This window comes from Triturus cristatus, chromosome 7 (assembly GCF_964204655.1).
Source record: "Triturus cristatus chromosome 7, aTriCri1.1, whole genome shotgun sequence".
Lineage (NCBI taxonomy): Eukaryota > Metazoa > Chordata > Amphibia > Caudata > Salamandridae > Triturus > Triturus cristatus.
In genome coordinates, this window is record NC_140590.1 from 133,987,849 (window position 1) to 134,007,845 (window position 19,997).

The following is a 19,997-nucleotide window of genomic DNA, read 5'->3' on the forward strand; positions in this document are numbered from 1 at the left end:
GAATATTCCCCATTGAAAGATGTCTATCGCACCAGTAACAGGCCGGAAGTCCATTGTTGGTACATTAGACCAATTCCTGGTAAGAGTTTCTTCTATCTTGGACAAGGAGATTGATGTTACCGAGAAGCGATTGTCGCTGGGCTCTATTGCCAACAAACGCTCCTCGTTGGGCTATCTATCACAAGTACGTTCCCCTGTTCGTACTTTGGAATCGGGAACTGATACCGGCAATGTAATCCCTGTGCCGGACAACTGTGATAATAATCCCTCTTGCCATGACTCACCAATGTTTTGCATCCCAGAATTTGATGGAACTAATCTCAACACAAGACCAAAAAAGGGCTCCACTAATCCCCCACAAACTATTGGTGTGACGGAAAGTGTAAAGACCAGGTCTGCCTCGAATTTAAAGGCTAAAGCACCCACCTTAAACAACAGAGAATCCCTGAAAACCTTGAAACCAAAGAGAAAGCGGAGAGAACCACTGGACGTTGGTCACACAGCAAAGTCCAGAAGAATTAGCCTAGGGGCCCCACCTGAGAATATCCCTGACCCCAAAGGAGTATTGTTAGCTAGCGGGAAGGAGAGCGCTTCTATGCTACCCCCCTTGATCCCGCTCAAGGACTTGCATAATTTGGATGAAGTTTTTGGGGGGAAATTGGAATCAATTTTTTACAAAACTTGCCAACCAATTTATAGTAGGCTGGACAGAATTGAAAACAGATTGACTTGTTTGGAGTTGTTGTGTTCATCAACGCAGTCCCGGCAGAAACATGCTACCAATAGCCGGGGGTGTGAAAAATCTACTGTGAAATCCCCGAATAAAAATGCTCCAGCTACTAATATCGTACCCACTTGCAACCCAACTATTGATGTAACCAACCCACCTGTCAAGGCCTTAGGGAACACAATGCACACCTCACATGTAGGTAGCCTAGAGAGTGGGGGGACTATACAAGCGACAGCTAACAGTAGCCATGTAACAAAAACAGCAGATAGGGTAGATCATAGTCTTCGAGCGTCAATGAAACACCCAAATATTCATCTCCCCTCTGAATCAAGCCCTTATGTTATAATATTGGCAGGAGTTAAACCCTTGGGCTTAGACTCTAGGGAGGACTACGGGGATTTGAAGAATAAGTGTGCGTATTGGCTAAATTCCAATCGCCCCTTACCCCAGAATGTTTCTACAGAAATTCTTTTTGCGCGTCGAGTAAATTGGTTGGGCCCCAAAAAGAAAGACATAGCAGGAGATTGCGTAATTATTAATTTTAGAGATCCCAGGGCAGTTGAGCATATTTGTAAATGTTGTAGACTTGTAAAGCGCACAGCTGCCCCAGCAACGGGGCGTCCCGGCGCTGTAGACCGCTGGGGAACCCATCCTGGCTATCCCTGTGAGATGGTCCCTTTCTGGGTATCTCCAAGGTGAAACCAGGCATCCCCGGCGTCTGTGGGGGCCGTTGTGGAGATGAGGCAAGCTTAATGCCCAGAGTTGCCGAGTGTATTCCTGGTTAGAGTAGGTACCGAGGCGAGAATTATCGAGTCCGTTTTGACCATGGTCCACGACCCTGCCGCGTCGGGAATTGAACCCTGGTCCCTGGCCGATTCTCTGCTTACGGGTCTGCCGCCTCTAACCAGTGAGCCACACCTCTCCTATTTGTCACTGGCCAAACTCAAACCCTTGCACACCCATCCTCTCCCTGCCTTTGTCCTACTTTTATGATAATCGTCAGCGCCCCAATATAGTGGATGTCGGTTACAGTGGTAACAATATGTGGCCTAGAAGTAACAGATATCCTAATGTGCAGACGGAGGGTATCATATCCTCTGGTCTGGAAGACTGCGATTGACGATCAAATTCCTGTAGATCTAGGAAACACACGTGCAATATAGATGTAAACCTTGCAGAAAATGGGGTAGCTTACCATACCATAACCAAGGATGCCAACATTGCCACTAACATAACTAATGATACATTACTGGACCAGCGCCAGCTAGGGAAAATAAACCAGCCTCCAGCAGGGACCGGACTTATATCCCCACTGAATACTCATATAGCTGTAGCTGGTACATCTGGTAATGTCATGCCTGATACTTTAACTAATGGGAACACTAGTAGTATCATCAACCTGACTTCTCTAGCAAGGGAAAGCTTAAGCCTACCACAAGGGCCTCCAAGCCCTTATAAGGGAAGACCACAAGTAAGTGGCCAATTGTCAATAATGTCTTGGAACATAGCAGGCCTAGGTTCAAAGATGGTAGACCCTGATTGGCTGGGTTTTATATCAAAATATGACATGTGTCTCTTTCAGGAGACTTGGTTGATAGATCCCTTGATATGCAGTGGATTTCTCAATTATCATATCCCAGCTTCAAAAAAAGGAAGAGGCCGACCATCTGGCGGGCTAACTATATGGATTAAGCAAGACCTAGGATGTCAAGTCACCCAAAGTTCTAACATTAGTAACGATATATTACTTGTAAAGATTGCCTCAAAGGACGGGGTAAACCTCGCAATCTTTAACGTCTATGCACGAGGTCTGCCGGGGGGGAAAGAGTCTCCAGTAGTACACCTGCTGGAAGAAACAATTGACTCACTGCCCTCTAATTATCTACCCATTATAGCAGGCGATTTCAATACCTCGTTTGAGCCCCTGGATCACGATATATCTCAGCTTGCGGCTGAAGAAGATGCAAGCTGGGGCATCCCACCCCTTGAGATAGCCCCAGTAAAAAGGTGGTCTGGGGCGGCAATCCAGTTAAGCGGATTATGTCTAGGGAGTCATATGAGAGCAGCTAATGGCAGAAGCACGTCCGACAAAAGTGGCTCAAATACCTTTGACAATGGTCGTAGGGCAAGTAGAATCGATTATTTATTGATTCATACCAAACTCTGGCCCTACTTCATAGATATGGAGGTAGTAAATAGAACCGAGAGTGATCATCACCCGTTGGTCTCATCATTCAATTCATCCTTACTTGGAGCTATAGAAAAGCCACAAATGATACACGAGTCAGAGCATCGCCTGTCTAACGACATGCGCCACCTAAAATGGGACCAGGTTGTAGATGACCCAGAAGTTTTATTAGCTATAAAAGAAGAAGTTACCCTTGCATTGGAAGAACTGAGCTTACAGGTTGAGGGTCAGGACCTCCACCAACGTACAGTGGAAATTCACGCAAGGCTTTTTGCGGGCCTGCGGAAATATTTCCTCAAACCCGTCCCTCCCAGGAGCTCCGCGCCGCAAAGGAAAGCGGGATGGTATAACAGTGAGTGCAGGAAGGCCCGGGACGAATTAGGCAGTGCACTCAAGCAGAAGGACCCAACACTCGTAAGATTCGCTAGGTCAAAATATGGGAAAACTCTCAAAGAGGCAAAGGTAGCCTGGGAGAATGAAATGTGGAAGGATCTCCTTGAGGCTTCAAAAAGTAAGAACAGCAAAGTTTTTTGGGATACCTACAAATGGGATAGGGGTGGTATAGCAGAGCGTCCTCAAAACAATGTGCCACAGAATGCCTGGATTGACCACTTCAAACCCAAATATGCTGCGCCCGCCCTAAACTTTCTTATTGAGACTTCTCCCTATGTATTCTACAAAAAGGCCATATTCACGCTTAAGGATGTAGACAGAGCACTTGATGGAGTAGTCAGAGGAAAGGCCCCGGGAATGGACGGTATTCCCGCAGACATGTTTACCAATGATAGAAGCCTCTGGTCGAGCTATATTATGCGACTTGCCAACGCAATTGCACAGGGGGCAGACATACCGCCTTCTTGGAAGTGCGCTGAAATCGTCCCAGTATTCAAAAAAGGAGACAAAGCAACCCCAAGCAATTACAGACCAATCAGTTTGATTGATTCGGTCCAAAAGATCGTAGGCCGCATGCTTTTACATATAATTCAAACCTGGATGGATGACTATGACATCCTCAGCCCAATGCAGGCAGGGTTTCGTTCACGGATAAGTACAATCGACCAAGTCTTCCGGTTTGTCAACTTATATTGGAAGACGGTGGTCTTGGGGAAAGGCGCCCTTTATGCAGTCTTTGTAGACTTAAAAGCTGCATTTGACTTGGTCCCAAGAAGTAAGCTCTGGCAGGTCCTAATGGAGTTGGGAATAGCACCTGAACTCCTCACCGTGATCATCCGCTTGCATGAGGGAAATGCTGCCAGGGTCCGCTGGGGGGGCCCGGGGGAGGTGACGGAGGATTTCCCGGTTGGCAGGGGAGTGAGGCAGGGCTGCGTCATGGCGCCGACCCTGTTCTCTCTCTTCGTCAACGGGGTGGCCGACTGGCTCTCGCGGACCCCCACCGATGCGCCGACTCTGGCAGGAGTGCGTATCCCTATCCTCATGTTTGCGGATGACACGCTGATAATTTCTAAGACCCCTGGCGGATTGCAGAAGGCTGTCGGGTGTTTTGAGGAATTTTGCGCAGAAAGAGGTCTGGAGGTAAACACGGGGAAGACAAAGTACATGTCCTTTAATGGATCAAAAACCTTTAGAGGAAAAATAATCATGAATAAGTCGCCCCTGGAGGAAGTGACATCATTTACATATCTGGGGATAACATTGCAAAATGACATGCGCTGGGGTTGCCAATTAGATCGGGCTGGCCTACAACATAAACGACAAGCAGGGGCCTTGTTGGCTAGATTTAAAACCTCACTAACTAAGCCAATTTCTCCAGTTTTAGAAATCTATGGTACCAAGGTCCTGGGCTCATGCCTCTATGGGGCCGAGCTCTGGGGCTTCAATAACTTGACTAGCTTGAAAGCCCTAGAAAATGCTTTTTTGCGTAGAGTCACAAACCTCCCTTCCAGCACACCACTGCGACCGCTATTATTGGATTTGGGCAAAAAACCCCTAGAACATCTGGTGAGGCTACGTCCAATATTATATTGGCGTCGACTCTGGTGCACTGATGAATTAATCCATTACAGGAGTGGTTTTAAAGACATCATAGAATCTGACAGGTCACAAAAAATATCATGGCTACAAGGGATAAAATCCCTTTTGGGAAGTATAGGCCTGATAGATCTCTGGAAAAAACCCGCAGACACCATATTTCCTTCCAAAGAAAACTTGAAAAACATGTACTGGGAATGGGTATATAGATTGGAAACCACCCAAGGCCTTTCTACCCATTTAACAGCCCGCTTTTTGGATTTAAAAGCCCTTCCTCATCGAGAGGATTACTGGGATCTCATTGAAAAAACAACTGACCGCAAGTTGTATTTCCAGCTGCGGGTGGGTACACTACCCATAGCGGAATTTACCTCTAGATGGGGGAGGCAAGGCAGTAATAATGATAAGTGTTACAGATGTGCTGCATCATGTGAGAATATCGGGCACCTGTTATTTTTCTGCCCAATGTATATGGCACCTCGTAAAAGATGGATACAACCCATCTGCAAGTTTTTTGGCATTAGAAGATATGCCATTGCCCTTCGTATCCTGTGTACTGATCCTACCCCTCCAATATGTATAGCTGTGGCTAAATTTCTAGGGTGGGCCTGGTGTATAAGAACAAAAGCACTGAGGCAAATTGCCAATTCTTCTTCCTTGTCTTAACACATAAATTGCTTATCCGCCCTGGATAATTTATCGGTTGTTAACAAACAGAGTATTGGGATGTGAAAGCTTCGTTTAGCTAATTTTTGTACATTATAAACTGACATGTAATGTCTTTTTAATCTGATTTTTTACTGTAAGCTTGTCGGCCACTGTAAATTTAATTGTAATTTTATCCTTTTTAGGTAATTTATATGTATTTATGTGTAATGTTTGTATGTGCTTTTATGACTTAATTGCCGAATAAAGCTAATTGAACTGAACTGAGTATTCTCCAAGAAGTCACGTCTAGCTCTTATCATTTCCCCGAATGGGATACTCTATTTCAAAAATGTTAGGTGCCCACTGTTGGCATGAAAGATACTATTGCATGAAAGGTTATCTGTTGGGAACTGATAGAATGAGTGAAGCTCAGATCATAAGCATTCTGATTCAAAGATAAAAATGAATTGCTCCAAATCATTCTTGTCTCCTTCCCGGATTAGAAATAGGTCATCGATAAACCTTGTCCATAATCTTTCACAATCTGATTTTTATCATTCTATATTGTTTCTGCTTCCCAGTACCCCTTAAGAAGATTTGTAGGGGCAAAAGATGTCTCCATAGCTGTCCCTCACTTTCGTAGATAGTGAGTTCCATCAAAGATAAATACATTATGGATTACGCAGAAACTAAGCATTTCAGTCAACATGTTTGAGTGCTCATATAAGTTATTGATTGTGCTATGAGAAAATATTGGCATGCTGTTAAGCCATCCTCATATCTGATTGAGGTATAAAGTGAAGAGACATCTATCATTGTCATAAAATAGTTGTCTTTCCATGGAATCTCCGGTATTTTTGCAAGGAAGTACATAGAATCCCAGAAGACACCCGGCGAACCATGGTCAGGCCCAGGTGATGGGGTCCCCTAGGTCAAAATTGGCCCAGGGAAGGGTGCTGCGTGGCACCTCTCCTGTATTAATAAATATAAGGTTGGGTCCTGGGGGATGGGGTTCCCGGTGCCATAATCGGCCCAGGGAGGGTGCAGTGGCCATCCCCCATTTAGTAATGGCCAGGCCACGGGGAATGGATTCTGAGACATCGTAGGAGGCCCCCCCCCCCTTATGTTGACCACTCTTTAAATGGGCCTCCTGGCGTACTACTGGTTGGGGGATGAAGACCCCTTGGCTGCTGCGGGTCATTAGGGGCGAAGAACTAATTTTGTTGATAAGTCCTCCACAGCGAGACTGTTGAGACGTCGTCAGGGGTTCTGCCCCATTTTCAGCTACTCTGCACAGGGGCCTCCTGGCGTACTACTGGTTGGGGTATGCACTCCCCTTGGCTGCTGAGGGTCGTTGCGGGCCAAGAACCCCTATTGTTGCGAGAAGTAAGTCCCCTACAACTGGATTGCTGAGATGTCGTCGAAGGCCCCACCTCCTTTCTCTACCTTTCTTTAAAGTGTAAGTGGAACAGGGAACAGCTCTTCCCCAAGCCATCCTGGCAGGATGGTCCCTCATGCCAACACTCATTCACCTTTTGTCTCACTGTCTGGGAGAAATGCACAAAGCCGAAGAGCAAAACCATTCACAGTCATGTGACCTAGGACACTGGTATCAAACACCAAATGGTTAGGACAAGAAATTGCCAACTTTCTAAAAGTAGTATTTTCAGGATTGTGATTTAAACTCTGACTTTACAATTAAAGAGGATTTTAAATTACAATTTGAGTGTAAACATGATATCTCCATTCTCCACCTTCTCGCAATTCAAAGTTATCCCTTACTAAATGTAATAAGGTAACCCAATGTTATAGGCCTTACAGTAGTGAAAAACAAACTATGGAGTTTTTTACTATGAGGACATCTAAAACTAAACAACACATGTCCTATTTTTTAAACACAATGCACCCTGTCCTACGGGCCTCTAGGGCCTAGCTTAAGAGTGACATATATGAAAAAGGAAGGTTTAATCCTGGCAAAAGGATTATATTATCAGGTCGAATAGGCAGTTGACAACTGCATACAGGCTGCTATGGCAGGACTGAGACATGTTTTAAAGTGCTACCTTTAGTTGGTGGCACACTAAGTGCTGTAGATCCACTGGTATCATTACATTTACAGGCCCTGGGTAACTTTAGTGCCATGTCCTAGGGACTTGTAAGTAAATTAAATTTACCATTTTTTAAAAAGGGAGCACAAGTCGTAATGCCAACAAAAATTAATTTAGAAAACAAGAGGGGTAAAGGCGAAATGTATGGGGAAGACCACACCAAGGATCTCAGGTATAACGCTTTGTATACATAAAGGAGTCCGTTTTTTTCTGCACTGAAATATGCATTTTTTTACAGCATGTGTTAGAGCCCAAGTGAGAGTCTAATCATAGTCCGTCCACCGATCATTTGTTTTGCTTTGCTGTCTGTATCACTGTCTTCAGGTTAGGCATCGTGAAGCTGCCATAGACGAAATACTAGAGATTGTTGGTCTGTCCTTCATTCTCTCTCCCACTCTACCCTTCAAACTTCACCTTCCTGTATCTCTCACCTCTATTCTCCCGTTCTCTCACCTATATTCGACCCCCCTTTGCATTTTGCCTCTCTTCCCCTCATCCTCTCAGCAGCAGTGATCCCTGAAGGTGTTTCTCTGCATTTGAAGCACACCCAGGTCCCAGGCTTTAGAACTAGAGGAGACTCTGGAGTGCATGGAGTGGACCTTTCCGCTTTTCTTTACTATGCATGGGAGTGTATCATGACGTGTGATTGCTGTGCATTGTGACCCGTGTGTAGACACTAGCGGCCATCTTGTAATGGGTTCTCTTTATCCAAAAACATATCCCAAAATTACCAGATATGCTTGAGCAAGAGTCATGATGCATGTATGTAGGTGCAAATGACAAAGAAAAAGATTGTTAGCAAAGCTAACAGCACAGCCTTTTATTTACAAAAAAAAAAGGGGCAACGGTTTATTTTTTTTAAAAGTGCCTATTGGATATACCAATGCTTGTTTCCACTTGGGCAAGGTAGTGCAAGGAAATGACATTACCCAATGCGTATTATTCCTTCAAACAAAGCCACATATTAGAAAAGACACTAGCTTAGGTGACTGGTTTTGGATTCCTGAGGGCTAGATGTTAATCAACAAGTGACTGTGGCTATGGTAGCCCTGAGCATGTACTACTTGCATGAAGCATCCAGGGCGGCGTGCCTAGAGAATGACTGCTTGATTTCAATGTCCTTCTTGGATTAGATTTAAGAATGGCGCCTATTGGCTTTGCTAGATTAACTAGATTCATTTACATCAAAATGGTTATTCAGTATGCATGTATATTTAAAAGATTTATTTGAAGTTCCAAGATATTTCTTGTGAAGAGTTAAACAAATGACTTTCCTTTTGTGAATTAGCCTCATATCTAAGCCCAGGTGTTTTTCTGCTGCTAAAAAATTGAAGTAGCCCTATTGGAGGAGTGGGTGTGTGGTTGGCATAAGAGAAAAACGTGCCCATGAGGCAAAATAGGAGATCTTCCACCTGGCTTCTACCTCAGAAAGGCCGAGAGGACTGGAGCAGAGTCAGTCACATGTTTTACTCTGTCGTGCCACACCAGTCCATCTGATGTGCTAACCTTTGGAGAAATCTCAAGATAAACAAGAAAACAGCTAATGATATCTTCCTAGTACCACACACATTCTAACTAGAAGTTATTTAACATTTGCGGGTACCTTTGGGCCCTTCCTTCTATATTTTTACACGTGCGATCGTTCTGAACATCTTATGTTATGGGCGATATAGCATCTTTTATAATTGTATTTTTTTATTGTTCTGTGCAGCTTTTCTGAATGTGACCCGATCCTTCCTTATCATCTCCATTGTCTTCCTGGTGCTGGCCGTGAGCACGCAGATCTCTGCAATCACGGGTCATAACTTACTAGGGAAACTGAACATGCAGAAGCAGGCGGCCTCCTGGTCCTTCAATGCAGGTGGAGTATGACATATATGCCTTCATCTTTACCCTTCCAGGGCTGCATGTTTAAATCTGGACTCTTTTCTCAAATGCAGCATTGTTGGGGTCAGCAGACTACTGCCTACTCCACTCACCTCCTCCTGAGCTGCAGAGCCTTTGAGTAATCTGTCCTTGTATCTTCTTGTCCCAGTCCTGGCCATTCCTGTGCTCTCAGTCCCCATACTACTGTCCTTCTAATTTGTTCCTCCCCTAATGTGTGGCTATGCTATCAGTGCATTATATCACAGTGCTATATTGCTGCATTCCAGCAAGGCGCTATATCATTGCCCTTCTCCATCGCTTTTGACTCAAATGCTGGCAATCCGAAACCTGGCTCCCCTGCTGCAAAAAGTCCCTGACACGCTGCACCACTGTTGCAGGAATGTGCTTTTGCACACGGCACCACTGCCACCCGCAGTCTGACCAGGGCCGTTTCTAGGTGTTTTGACGCCCTAGGCGAGACTTGAAAAATGCCACTCCCTCCCTTTTACTACCATCACTCTCTCCCCCTGTCATCCAGGCTAGAAGAATTGATGCATTAGATATTCTCAAACTAATATTTTTTGCCGCCCTCCTCCTTTTGCCGCCCCAGGTGGTTGCCTAGTCTTGCCTAATGGTAGAAACGGCCCTGAGTCTGACAAGTGTCACTCCCTTTCAGTAACACAGGAATCAGACACGTGTTGCACAGAGCACTTTGCAGTGCTTACAAAGGACTAAAGAAGTCACGCCTTTTACACAAATCCCGAAACATCCTTGGCTGAATACTGAACATTTGCATACAATGGACCATGGGCTGGAACGGATGATTGTGAGTTTCTTCAAATCGCCACGGTGTACTGAAATGAGTTTTGGTTGTTTATTTATTTTCTGTGTTATTATGGGGGTGAAGCCGATGTACGACCTCAATAAGTGCTGTACAGTGTAACCTGAAAAGAAAATAGAAAACAAGAATAAGGGTTCCATCTCCTCTTCTCCATGTGTCTAATGGATAGTGTGATAAGACTATAATCCCTGGGACTGAAAAACCTAAGGCTTTCTTTGGGAGAATGAACACAAATCACATTAACATTTGTGTAATAAGAATGCTAACGTCACAGAAGGTGATGGTCTAGGTAAAGTAATGTTTCAGATAGAGCTAATGGGAACAGGTATATCAGTTCATGGTGCAACTTGAAACCTGGACCCTAATCCCAGAGCCCCACCTTTTCTGCATTGTATGTTATGCTAGTAACAATAATAGAGTGCACACAAAAAGGAGTCTCCAGGTGGAGTGAACCCACGGTGATGTGAAGATAGTTGGCAGATCCTTGTGGGACAGTGTCCCAGCAGACTGGATCCAGAAGGCTTATCCGCCAATATTCGAAGGAGGGCTGGATAAGAAAGTTCCCACATACATGCCGCAGTGCTTATTTGTGAAGCCTTTGTCATAGAAACATAACAAGCATTGCAAACCAGTTGATCTTCTGTTCATCTCCGAGACATGGCTAGACGAGTCTTCGAATCCAATTGTTACGATGGCCATCCCGGACGGGTATAGTATCTCCAGAGCTGATCGCCCTGAGGGAAGGGGGTGGCCATTATATACAAGGATAAGTGGGTCCTTCATCGGGGCGAGGTCAGCGCTTGGGGGGATTTCGATGCCTTAGATTTTAGCATTTGCTTCTTGGATCATTTTACTCTGGGAGGTTCCCTGATCTATAGGGCTCCTAGCCCAGCTAGGGCATTCCTCAATGCCTTGGGAGATGCCATTGTTCCGCGGGCTTTACGTTTTACTCACTATATTGTTCTTGGTGATTAAAATATCCACCTTGATCAGACTGGCAACAGCAACACACTTGATTTTCTTGATACGCTACATCTTGCCCAGCTCTCCCTGCGGATCAGTCTCCCAACCCATCAGGGTGGTCATATCCTTGATCCCATCTGTTCTAATTTTCCTATCATGGTGAAAGATCCCCTGCAGGTCACCTGGTCTGACCACTTCATGAGATATTTTGCGTGGGTGGTAACGAACACCGACCTTCCACTCTGCAGCAATCGCAAACCGGCATATCGCAAAATTGACCCTATTGTGCTCAGCCAGACCGTGGCTGCCTCCAGGCCCGTTCTCACTAAAGATCTAGAGGGGGTCTTGCCGGCTTCACAGCCTGGGTTTCAAACTCAATGGACTTCTTATCCTTGGCCTCCCCCCTTAGTTTTTCCAGGGAGTCGCCCTCGAAACCATGGTTCACACCCGACCTGAAAACACTCAAACAGGCATAAAGAAACTTGAGAGGGAGTGGCTGCACAGAGAATTCTGCCCTCTGGCCAAGCAGTTGCTTAGGGCAAAGCAGAAAATGTATTACGATTCTATAGCCCAGGTCAAAAGCCTCTACTACTCCTCTCACCTTGACCTTGCTAGGAACAACACCAAGGAAATTGTAGGATCCCTCAAAAAGGCATCATGAGGCAGGTATGAAGATTGAAGAAGGTTTATTCCATAAAGAGATCCCATCCATCCAACTCTTGTCATCAGTCTCCCAGTTTCCTTCACAGATCCCCAAACTAGAATCCAGTGACATCGCAGATGACACTATCGACATTCTATAGCTTCCAACCAATCCCAGACAAGACTTTATAAGTGTATGCCAAGCTTATGACATACTACACACCTCCCTTCGTCACACAAAATTCAGAACACATTCCCCAAAATAATACCAAATCAAATCCAACAAAATTCACTTTAAACATAGTTCAACAGATAAGAAGGCTTCTTACAAATCCTATTAGAAGCTCGAATCTTACCACCTTCAGATAAACTCGGATTCGCCACATCAGGATGATCACCATCTACTTTTTTTTTTAATACTGCAACCCTGTTTAAATTCCAAATCCTGTGATCTTGAGTCTTCACAGCATTTTTAAAGATCATAATAACCTTCATTGGTTTCATAAACTTGGAAACAGCTCCACCCACCAAACCTGGGCGTTTGATCATAACCAAATCACCAACTCTGACTTTGGTTACCTTTACAGCATTCTTCTTGTCAAAGTAACTCTTCCTCAATCTACTTTGTTCTTCCTCTCTCTTTTGAATCACTTCACCATCACACTTCTTTTCTTTTCCCCTTTCCACTTCATATCTATTAACCCATGCAGGTTCCACTTTAGTGTTTGGAACTCTCCCACGGAATAATAGAAAAGGTGTTTTCCCAGTAGTGGAATGCGGAGATAGCCTATACTCTTCAACTTTCTTCAACACTTCCTCTTTCCAATTTAAGGACATTGATTTAGATAGTGCAATCGTCTCTTTGATCACTCTATTAAATCTCTCCACCATCCCATTTGCCTCGGGATGGTAGAGGGAGCACAATTTATGCGAAATCCCCTTGGATGTTAGAAAATCCTTCATCTCATTGGATACTAACTGCACCCCATTGTCTGTTAATATGGAATCCGGGATTCCCTCTTCAGAGAAAATGTTATTCAAACATTTAATAATGTGAGTTGAGCTAATGCTTGTCAAAAAGAAAACTATAGGCCAACGTGAAAACATGTCAATTATCACTAAAACAAATGTCTGAGAACCATTCAAGTGAATAGGACCAAGAATGTCTAAAGCAATGTCCTGCCAAGGATTCAAAGGACGCCTCCTTATGATCATAGGTTGGACACGGGTGTTTTTAGACTTATCACTCAAGGTGCATGGCACACAATCACGAATAACCCGTTCCACCTCTATATCCATGCCCGGCCACCAATACGACATTCTCAAGCGTTCCTTAGACTTAGTAATGCCTGCATGAGAGGAATGAACCAAATCTATCAGTTCTTTCCTAAGGGAACAGGGAGGAATCAGTCTCGTTCCCCGAAATAGAAGCCTATTCTCCACAGACAATTCGTTACGAACCGCCCAAAATTTCTTAGTCTCTAACGATCCTTGTTTGTTGCTGTTCCAACCTCTCCTGAGAAGATCCATAACTTCATTTAGAACAGCATCCATGACCATCTCATTGCCCCATCTCTCTTCACTAATCATATTTTGATCAATGACACAAACTAATTCTTCTGAATCTTCCCAATCATCCCCATCAGATGATTTCATAGGCGTGAGGCGTGACAGTACATCCGCCACATTATTTTCTACGCCTGGTATGTACTTCATTTCAAAATTAAATTCTTGCAAACCTATTATCCACTTGGTAATTCTACTAGATATTGAATCCAAGCCCTTCTTGCTGAAAATTTCAACCAACGGTTTATGATCTGTCCTCACCTCGAAATCTATACCCCAAAGAAACTTCTTCAACTTCTTTATGGCCCAATACACTGCCAGAGATTCCCGTTCAACAACCGAATACCTGGTCTCTGGATCCTTAAGGCTACGTGACAAACACATAATGGTACGAATGCCATCTTTACCATGTTGTTGTAAGACAGCCCCCAAACCCTTTTCACTGGCATCAGTGATGAGAATAGGTTTGATCATAGGATCAAAGCTAGCAAGAGAAGGAGCTGCTTTAAGTTTACTCTTGATATCTCTAAATTCTTGCTCACAACTTTCCGTCCACTGAAAGTCCACTCCTTTCCTCAGTAAATATCTCATGCTTGCCGCACAATCTGCAAAATTTCTTACAAATTTCGAGTAGTATTCAACTACCCCTAAAAACTTCATGAGTTCGCTTTTGTTAGAAGGTGAGCTCATTTCTTGGATAGTGTTGATTAATTCTTTCTTAGGCTTGACACCATCACTAGTTATATTATGCCCCAAATAGTCAATTGAGTTGGTTCCAAATCTACACTTTTCCGCCTTAATAGTTAAGTTATGCTCAGAAAGTCTTCCCAAGGCTGACCTCAAACGAATGTCATGCTGCTTAGCATTCTGCCCAAAAATTAAAATATCATCTTGGTAAACATAGGTGCCTGGTAAACCCTGAAGCATGTTCTCCATAACCCTTTGAAAGACTGAAGAGGCCGACACTAGCCCAAAAGGCATGCGTATGAACCTAAAAGTACCGAATGGTGTTATAAAAGAAGTGTAGTCTCTACACGACTCCTCTAACTCTATTTGGTGGTACGCCGAAGTTAAATCAATAGTACTAAAGACTTTAGCTCCACCCAACAGAGATAGCAATTCGTTTATGTTAGGCAGGGGGTATTTGTCAATCACAACGCACTTGTTCAACTGTCTCAAGTCAATGCAGAGTCTCATGTCCCCATTAGGTTTGCGTGCAGCTACGACTGGTGCCAACCACTCAGTTCCTTCAACTTCTTCTATGATGCCCCCTTTCTTTAACTTCTCAATTTCTCTCTGCATGTCATCCCTCACAGAAATTGGAACATTTCTCACCTTGCAACATACTGGAGTAGAACCTTTCTTAAGTAATATTTTATGCTTGTAACCTTTGAGACAACCTAGCTCCTTCCTGAAAACATTTGGATAATCTCTTTTGAGACCATTAATTAGATTCACATCATCAGCCTTCTCAACGGAGTTCACCACGCTTCTCAATTGAATAGGGGGGTCAGCATTAGGATCAAGAAATACACCAAGTTCTCCTTGATGAATCCAACTGATGATGCTATCCCCCTTTCTTGAAACATATATTTTCCCTGAGATTAATCTCCCTTTATACTCAATTATTCCAGTGAAGAACCCATGTAATTTGATTGGCTCCCCACCATATGCCAAAGGCTTTATGTCTGGTTTTAAAAGTTGAACTTTGCTTTTTAAATTAGACATGTAGAATTCACTTGAGATAATTGTGATTTTAGCCCCAGAATCAAATAGAACTCTGGTTTTAGCTCCTTCAACTAAAATCTCATCTAACGGAGAATTTCTTTTTCTCTCCCCAGTCACAACCTGCACAACAATTTGACCACATTCATAATCATCCGAGTTTATCGCATCATCACTGTCCTCATCAACTTGAACTTCTTTTACTTTTGCAACATTTTTACTATTACACATATGAGCAAAGTGACCTTTCTTTTTACACTTGGGACACAATGAACCAAGAGCTGGACACTTCGGATTATTAGCTAAATGTCCTACCTGACATACTACAGAAATGTTTTCTATCGTCCAGAGTTACCTGACTCCCACAGCTCAATCAAGCACTCTCTATTCCTAAAACGCCTGGTGCGACAGTCTTTCTAGTTTTTTCATGGACAAAATTCACATCATACAGGCATCCTTCTCTTCTTGCAGAAGGGCTTTTGACGAGTCCCTGCCTCTGCTGACCTCTCCTGTGACTGCCATCACCCCCATTGATCTGGCCAGTTCACTTAAGATTCTTTAAAGCCTGAAATCAGGCTCTCCATTGGACCCTTGCGCAGCCAGATTGCTGGCAGCTGTCGGAGAGACTATTAATTCAGAAATCAACATTATTATTGATGTGTCCCTCCTTGAGGGTCGTGTCCCAGATGCCTGGAAACAGGCCAAGATTCTCCCTTTACAGAAAAAGCCTGCTCTTGATCCCCTTAGCCCAGGGAATTACCATCCCATCTCTCTTCTGTGAAGTTTAGTTAAGGTGTGTGAAAAGGTGGTGACCAAACAACTCACTAAGTTCACTGAAAGCTCAGGCCTCCTGCACCCAGCCCAGTCAGGGTTTAGGGCCTCTTACAGTACTGAGTCAGCCTTGGTGGAAATTTCGGAAGCTATCCGAGAGTGTCTGGACTCTGGTGGAAAGGCAGCACTGATCCTGCTTGACCTTTCGGCGGCGTTCGACACGGTCCCTCATGCACTGCTGCTTACCTGACTCTACAAGGTTGGAGTTTAGGGAACTGCCTGGGGCTGGCTTAAGTCCTTTCTGGAGGGGCGGATGCACATGGTCTGGCTCCCGCCGTTCTCTTCTTCCCCTCAGACAGTGGCCACAGGTGTCTCTCAGGGCTCTTCTCTTAGCCCCCTTCTATTTAACCACTACGTTACCCCATTAGTTCACTTAGCTGAGGTTTTGGGGGCTAAAATCATTGCTTACACAGCTGATACTCAGCTCCTATTCACATGGGGCAAAAATGAGGACTCTATCTCCGCTGCAAGAAATTGTTTGACCGGTGTATTTAACTGGCTAGCAGCTGCCCAACTTAAATGTAACGAGGAGAAGTCGGAAATACTCCTCTATGGAGAATTCCCCCCCCATTTCAGAGAAACACTTTGGCCATCCGAATTTGCCATGCCATCCTCAATAGGGAAACCCACCGAGAATCTAGGGGTCTGGTTTGAGGACAACCTTTCATTTACAACTCAGGTCAAGAAGCTTGCCGGCAACTGCTTTGGGCTGCTCAAAACCCTAAGGAAATTTCTTCCTCTGCTACCGAGGGCTGCCAAATAAACGGTAACCGTACCCTTATTCTATCCCGGCTGGACTATGCTAACGCTCTGTACATTGGCATCCCTGGCCATCTGCTTAACAAGCTACAGGTGGCCCAGAATGCTGCAGCCAGGCTACTTCTTAATATCCCCACCAGATGTAGCTTGAGACAACATCTGCACTCTCCACACTGGCTTCCTGTAGCTGGCCGGGTAAAACTCAAGTCCCTAGTTATTGCTCACTGTGCCCTTCATGGTTTAGGGCCCACTTACTTACAAAAGAGGTTTTCCTTTTATTGTTCCTACAAGACAACCACGCTCCATGTCCCAACTCCTAGCCCAGGTCCCCGCTTCAAACGACAAAGGCTGGGGGGCAGCTCTCTTGCCCTGAAAGCTGCCCTCGCCTGGAATACACTGCCATTTGCGCTACGCAGCTCTCAATACCCCTTTGAATTTAAGAAAAGACGTTCCTCTTTTTTTAGTTCAAGCTCCCGTACCTCTCATGGCTCATGCCAGGACACTCCTCGGAGTATCTGTGCGTGACATAAAATAAAATAACATAACATAACATGTCTTGCTTATAAATATAAGCTTTTCAGTCATCGGTGGGTTTACTCAAGCAGTAAGTCCTCAAACACGCATTCTGTCATTCATCCTTACAACGGTGTGTCACTACTCATCCTCCCACATACTTATTCTTGCATTCACCCACTTACGCAATCAAAGTACAAAACTCACAAACTCAACAGCACACGCAAGATAAAAAAAAGAAAGAAAAAAATACTGCTGCCTAAACACCCAGAGACATCATAATACATTGAATGTCCCAAGCAGACACAAACACTCTGAGTCACAATAACACACAACACAACTGTACCTGATACCTGACTCCATGACATCTCACAGCAAAAGCAGAAGTGGGCCAACCAAGCCCAGGGTGTGAGCTATACTTTTGTGTGTTGATTTATGGTGATTGTCAGGTGTGTGTTAATTTCCTCAGATTTAATGGGCAGAGATCTCTGTCCATGCGATTTGGAACTATATTTGGCCAATTTACACCTAGAAATGCCAGTAGTCCTACTAGCCGTAACTCCACAGTCATACTTATTCTAACCATGTCATATACGAGAGTCGGGCATGTGGGTCTACTGATATGCATTCATCTCCCCTTATCTTTGAATTCAGTCTAGGCAGAGATTCAAACATTGGTATGTGCATACATCTACAAGTGCAAAAGTCGCCTTAGATAGAGTTACCTGTTTCAGTTGCTTCCACAGACTTCTTCCCGTTAAATATCCTGCGGAGGCATACCTGGAAGTGTCTTCAAGAAGCACATCAGTTACAGAGAGAAGCCACAATGCTCTGACTCCTCAGTTGCATGGATGAGGAACATAGCCAAACCATGTCACAATGTGGAGAAAAACATGGTGGCCATCTTGTGGCTTCTATGCTCATCTTCAAGGCTCTATGTGTAAATCTATGTTTATGTTCAACAGGATTAAACCTATCATAGTGCTGTAAAAAAGCATTGTATTATAGGAGAGCCCAGAACTGGTGGAATTCTCTACTTCTATTGGTTCAAATGGAAACCTCTTTCCCTTGGGTGGCAGAATAGATTTTAACCTGGCTGTTTTTTTTAGATCTGTATTTGCTGTGGATTCAAGAACCTGTGCAGGTTAGCAGACTGTTCTTCGTTGCATGAACAGTGTCCTAGACAAGCAGGACCTCTGTAAAGTCATTAGCATTCACCAATCGGTCAATCAGTCGGGTTACTTGTACAGCACGACTACTCACCCGTAAGGGTCTCAAGGCGCTGGGTATGGAGGGGAAAGCTTGTCCGCCAGAGGCGCTGTGGGTCAGTCGAAGAGGTAGGAGTATAATGTGCTCGCGGGCTCTTCTGATACCACCCACATGGGCAGAAAAGATTGACTTTTGATCAGATCCCTTTTCTTCCCCAGGTGTGTTTACTGTGATTGGCATGTCTGTGTTCACCGCGACGTCTGGCATCGACCCTCGAACAGATTACTACTCATGGTCCTTTGCATTAGGCTGGGTCTCAGCAGCCTTAAGCCTCGTGGCAGGTGAGTCTTCAACCTTCATTCTGCTAGGCCCTGGGGTGGATAAAGAAGGGGCTGTTGTTCAGTGAAGGCCTTTCCTTGATTCAGGGCAGCTCTGCTGATGCCCAGTGGCGCTACAGAAAGAGCAGTTTTACCTTTATGAGTTGGGATTGTTTGAGAGAATATAACTGACTGTCACCATCTATGTGCCGGTGGGTGAGTGAGTACATGCAACTGAATCTGTTGGTGTATTTGAGTGAGTCAGTGTGTGGATTACTTTGCACACTTTGTGCTTTTATTTCTTATAAAGTGTAACTAAATACAAAGGATAGGTGCTTGATTACATGTGCAGTTTCTTCTTTAAATTAAATACCCCCGTTAAAAGTAATATCAGATTTTGTCTCTACAACATAAAATAAATAGATAATAATGTAATTATTTCAGACAGGGAATTGAAAAATATTGCTTTTGTATGCCATATTCCATACATTTTTGTCATTTGAATAACTGCTGTTTTGATCTCTGCAGAAACTTAAGCCTGGTGACATGGCATCAGTTATAGGTGTTATTCATTTAAAAGAAAACAGTTTTAGACAACAGTTTGCATCCCTGTCAATTTGGGAAGTCACTTATAATTTTGTAAAAAAGCGTTGCACACAATTGAATTATAGAGGTGATAAGGTGACGGAAATGTTTTTTTCCCACCTTGTAATTTTAAAGGTATCATTTGCCCTAGCATGCATATATTTCCTTCAGTAGGGTCTAATCATGCTTTGAATTTAATATTTAGATTACATTTTTATTTCAGTAACTTCTATTATGAAAACACGTTATACAAAAGTTTGCAGCATATTGCTACTCTATTATCAGGAAAGCAATCGATGTATGGATTGTGATAAATTGTAACAGTTTTTTTCACGTTGAATTATTAAATATAGCCCCCCTAAAGGAGGGAAATATGCTTCAAGGCCATATCCCTTTGTGAATAGCCCCACTAGGATGTTGTTTCCTTTGAGCTGGGGTCCTGCCTCTGACTTCATGACTTCGTGAGCCAAAAAGCATCAGACTGTATAGCACATTAGGGGGCAGATCTATATTGGAG

The 19,997-nt window shown here is 44.0% G+C and overlaps 1 protein-coding gene across 1 annotated transcript in view; it reads left to right on the forward strand.

Annotated features, from left to right (window-relative positions):
* LOC146809027 (epithelial membrane protein 1-like) overlaps nucleotides 1–19,997 on the forward strand; it is a 124,618-nt gene that overhangs the window by 83,166 nt on the left and 21,455 nt on the right. Inside the window, exons 3-4 of the mRNA XM_085615832.1 lie at nucleotides 9,375–9,524; nucleotides 18,797–18,919. Of these exons, the coding sequence (XP_085471958.1) occupies nucleotides 9,375–9,524; nucleotides 18,797–18,919 (273 nt within the window). The remainder of the gene's footprint in view (nucleotides 1–9,374; nucleotides 9,525–18,796; nucleotides 18,920–19,997) is intronic.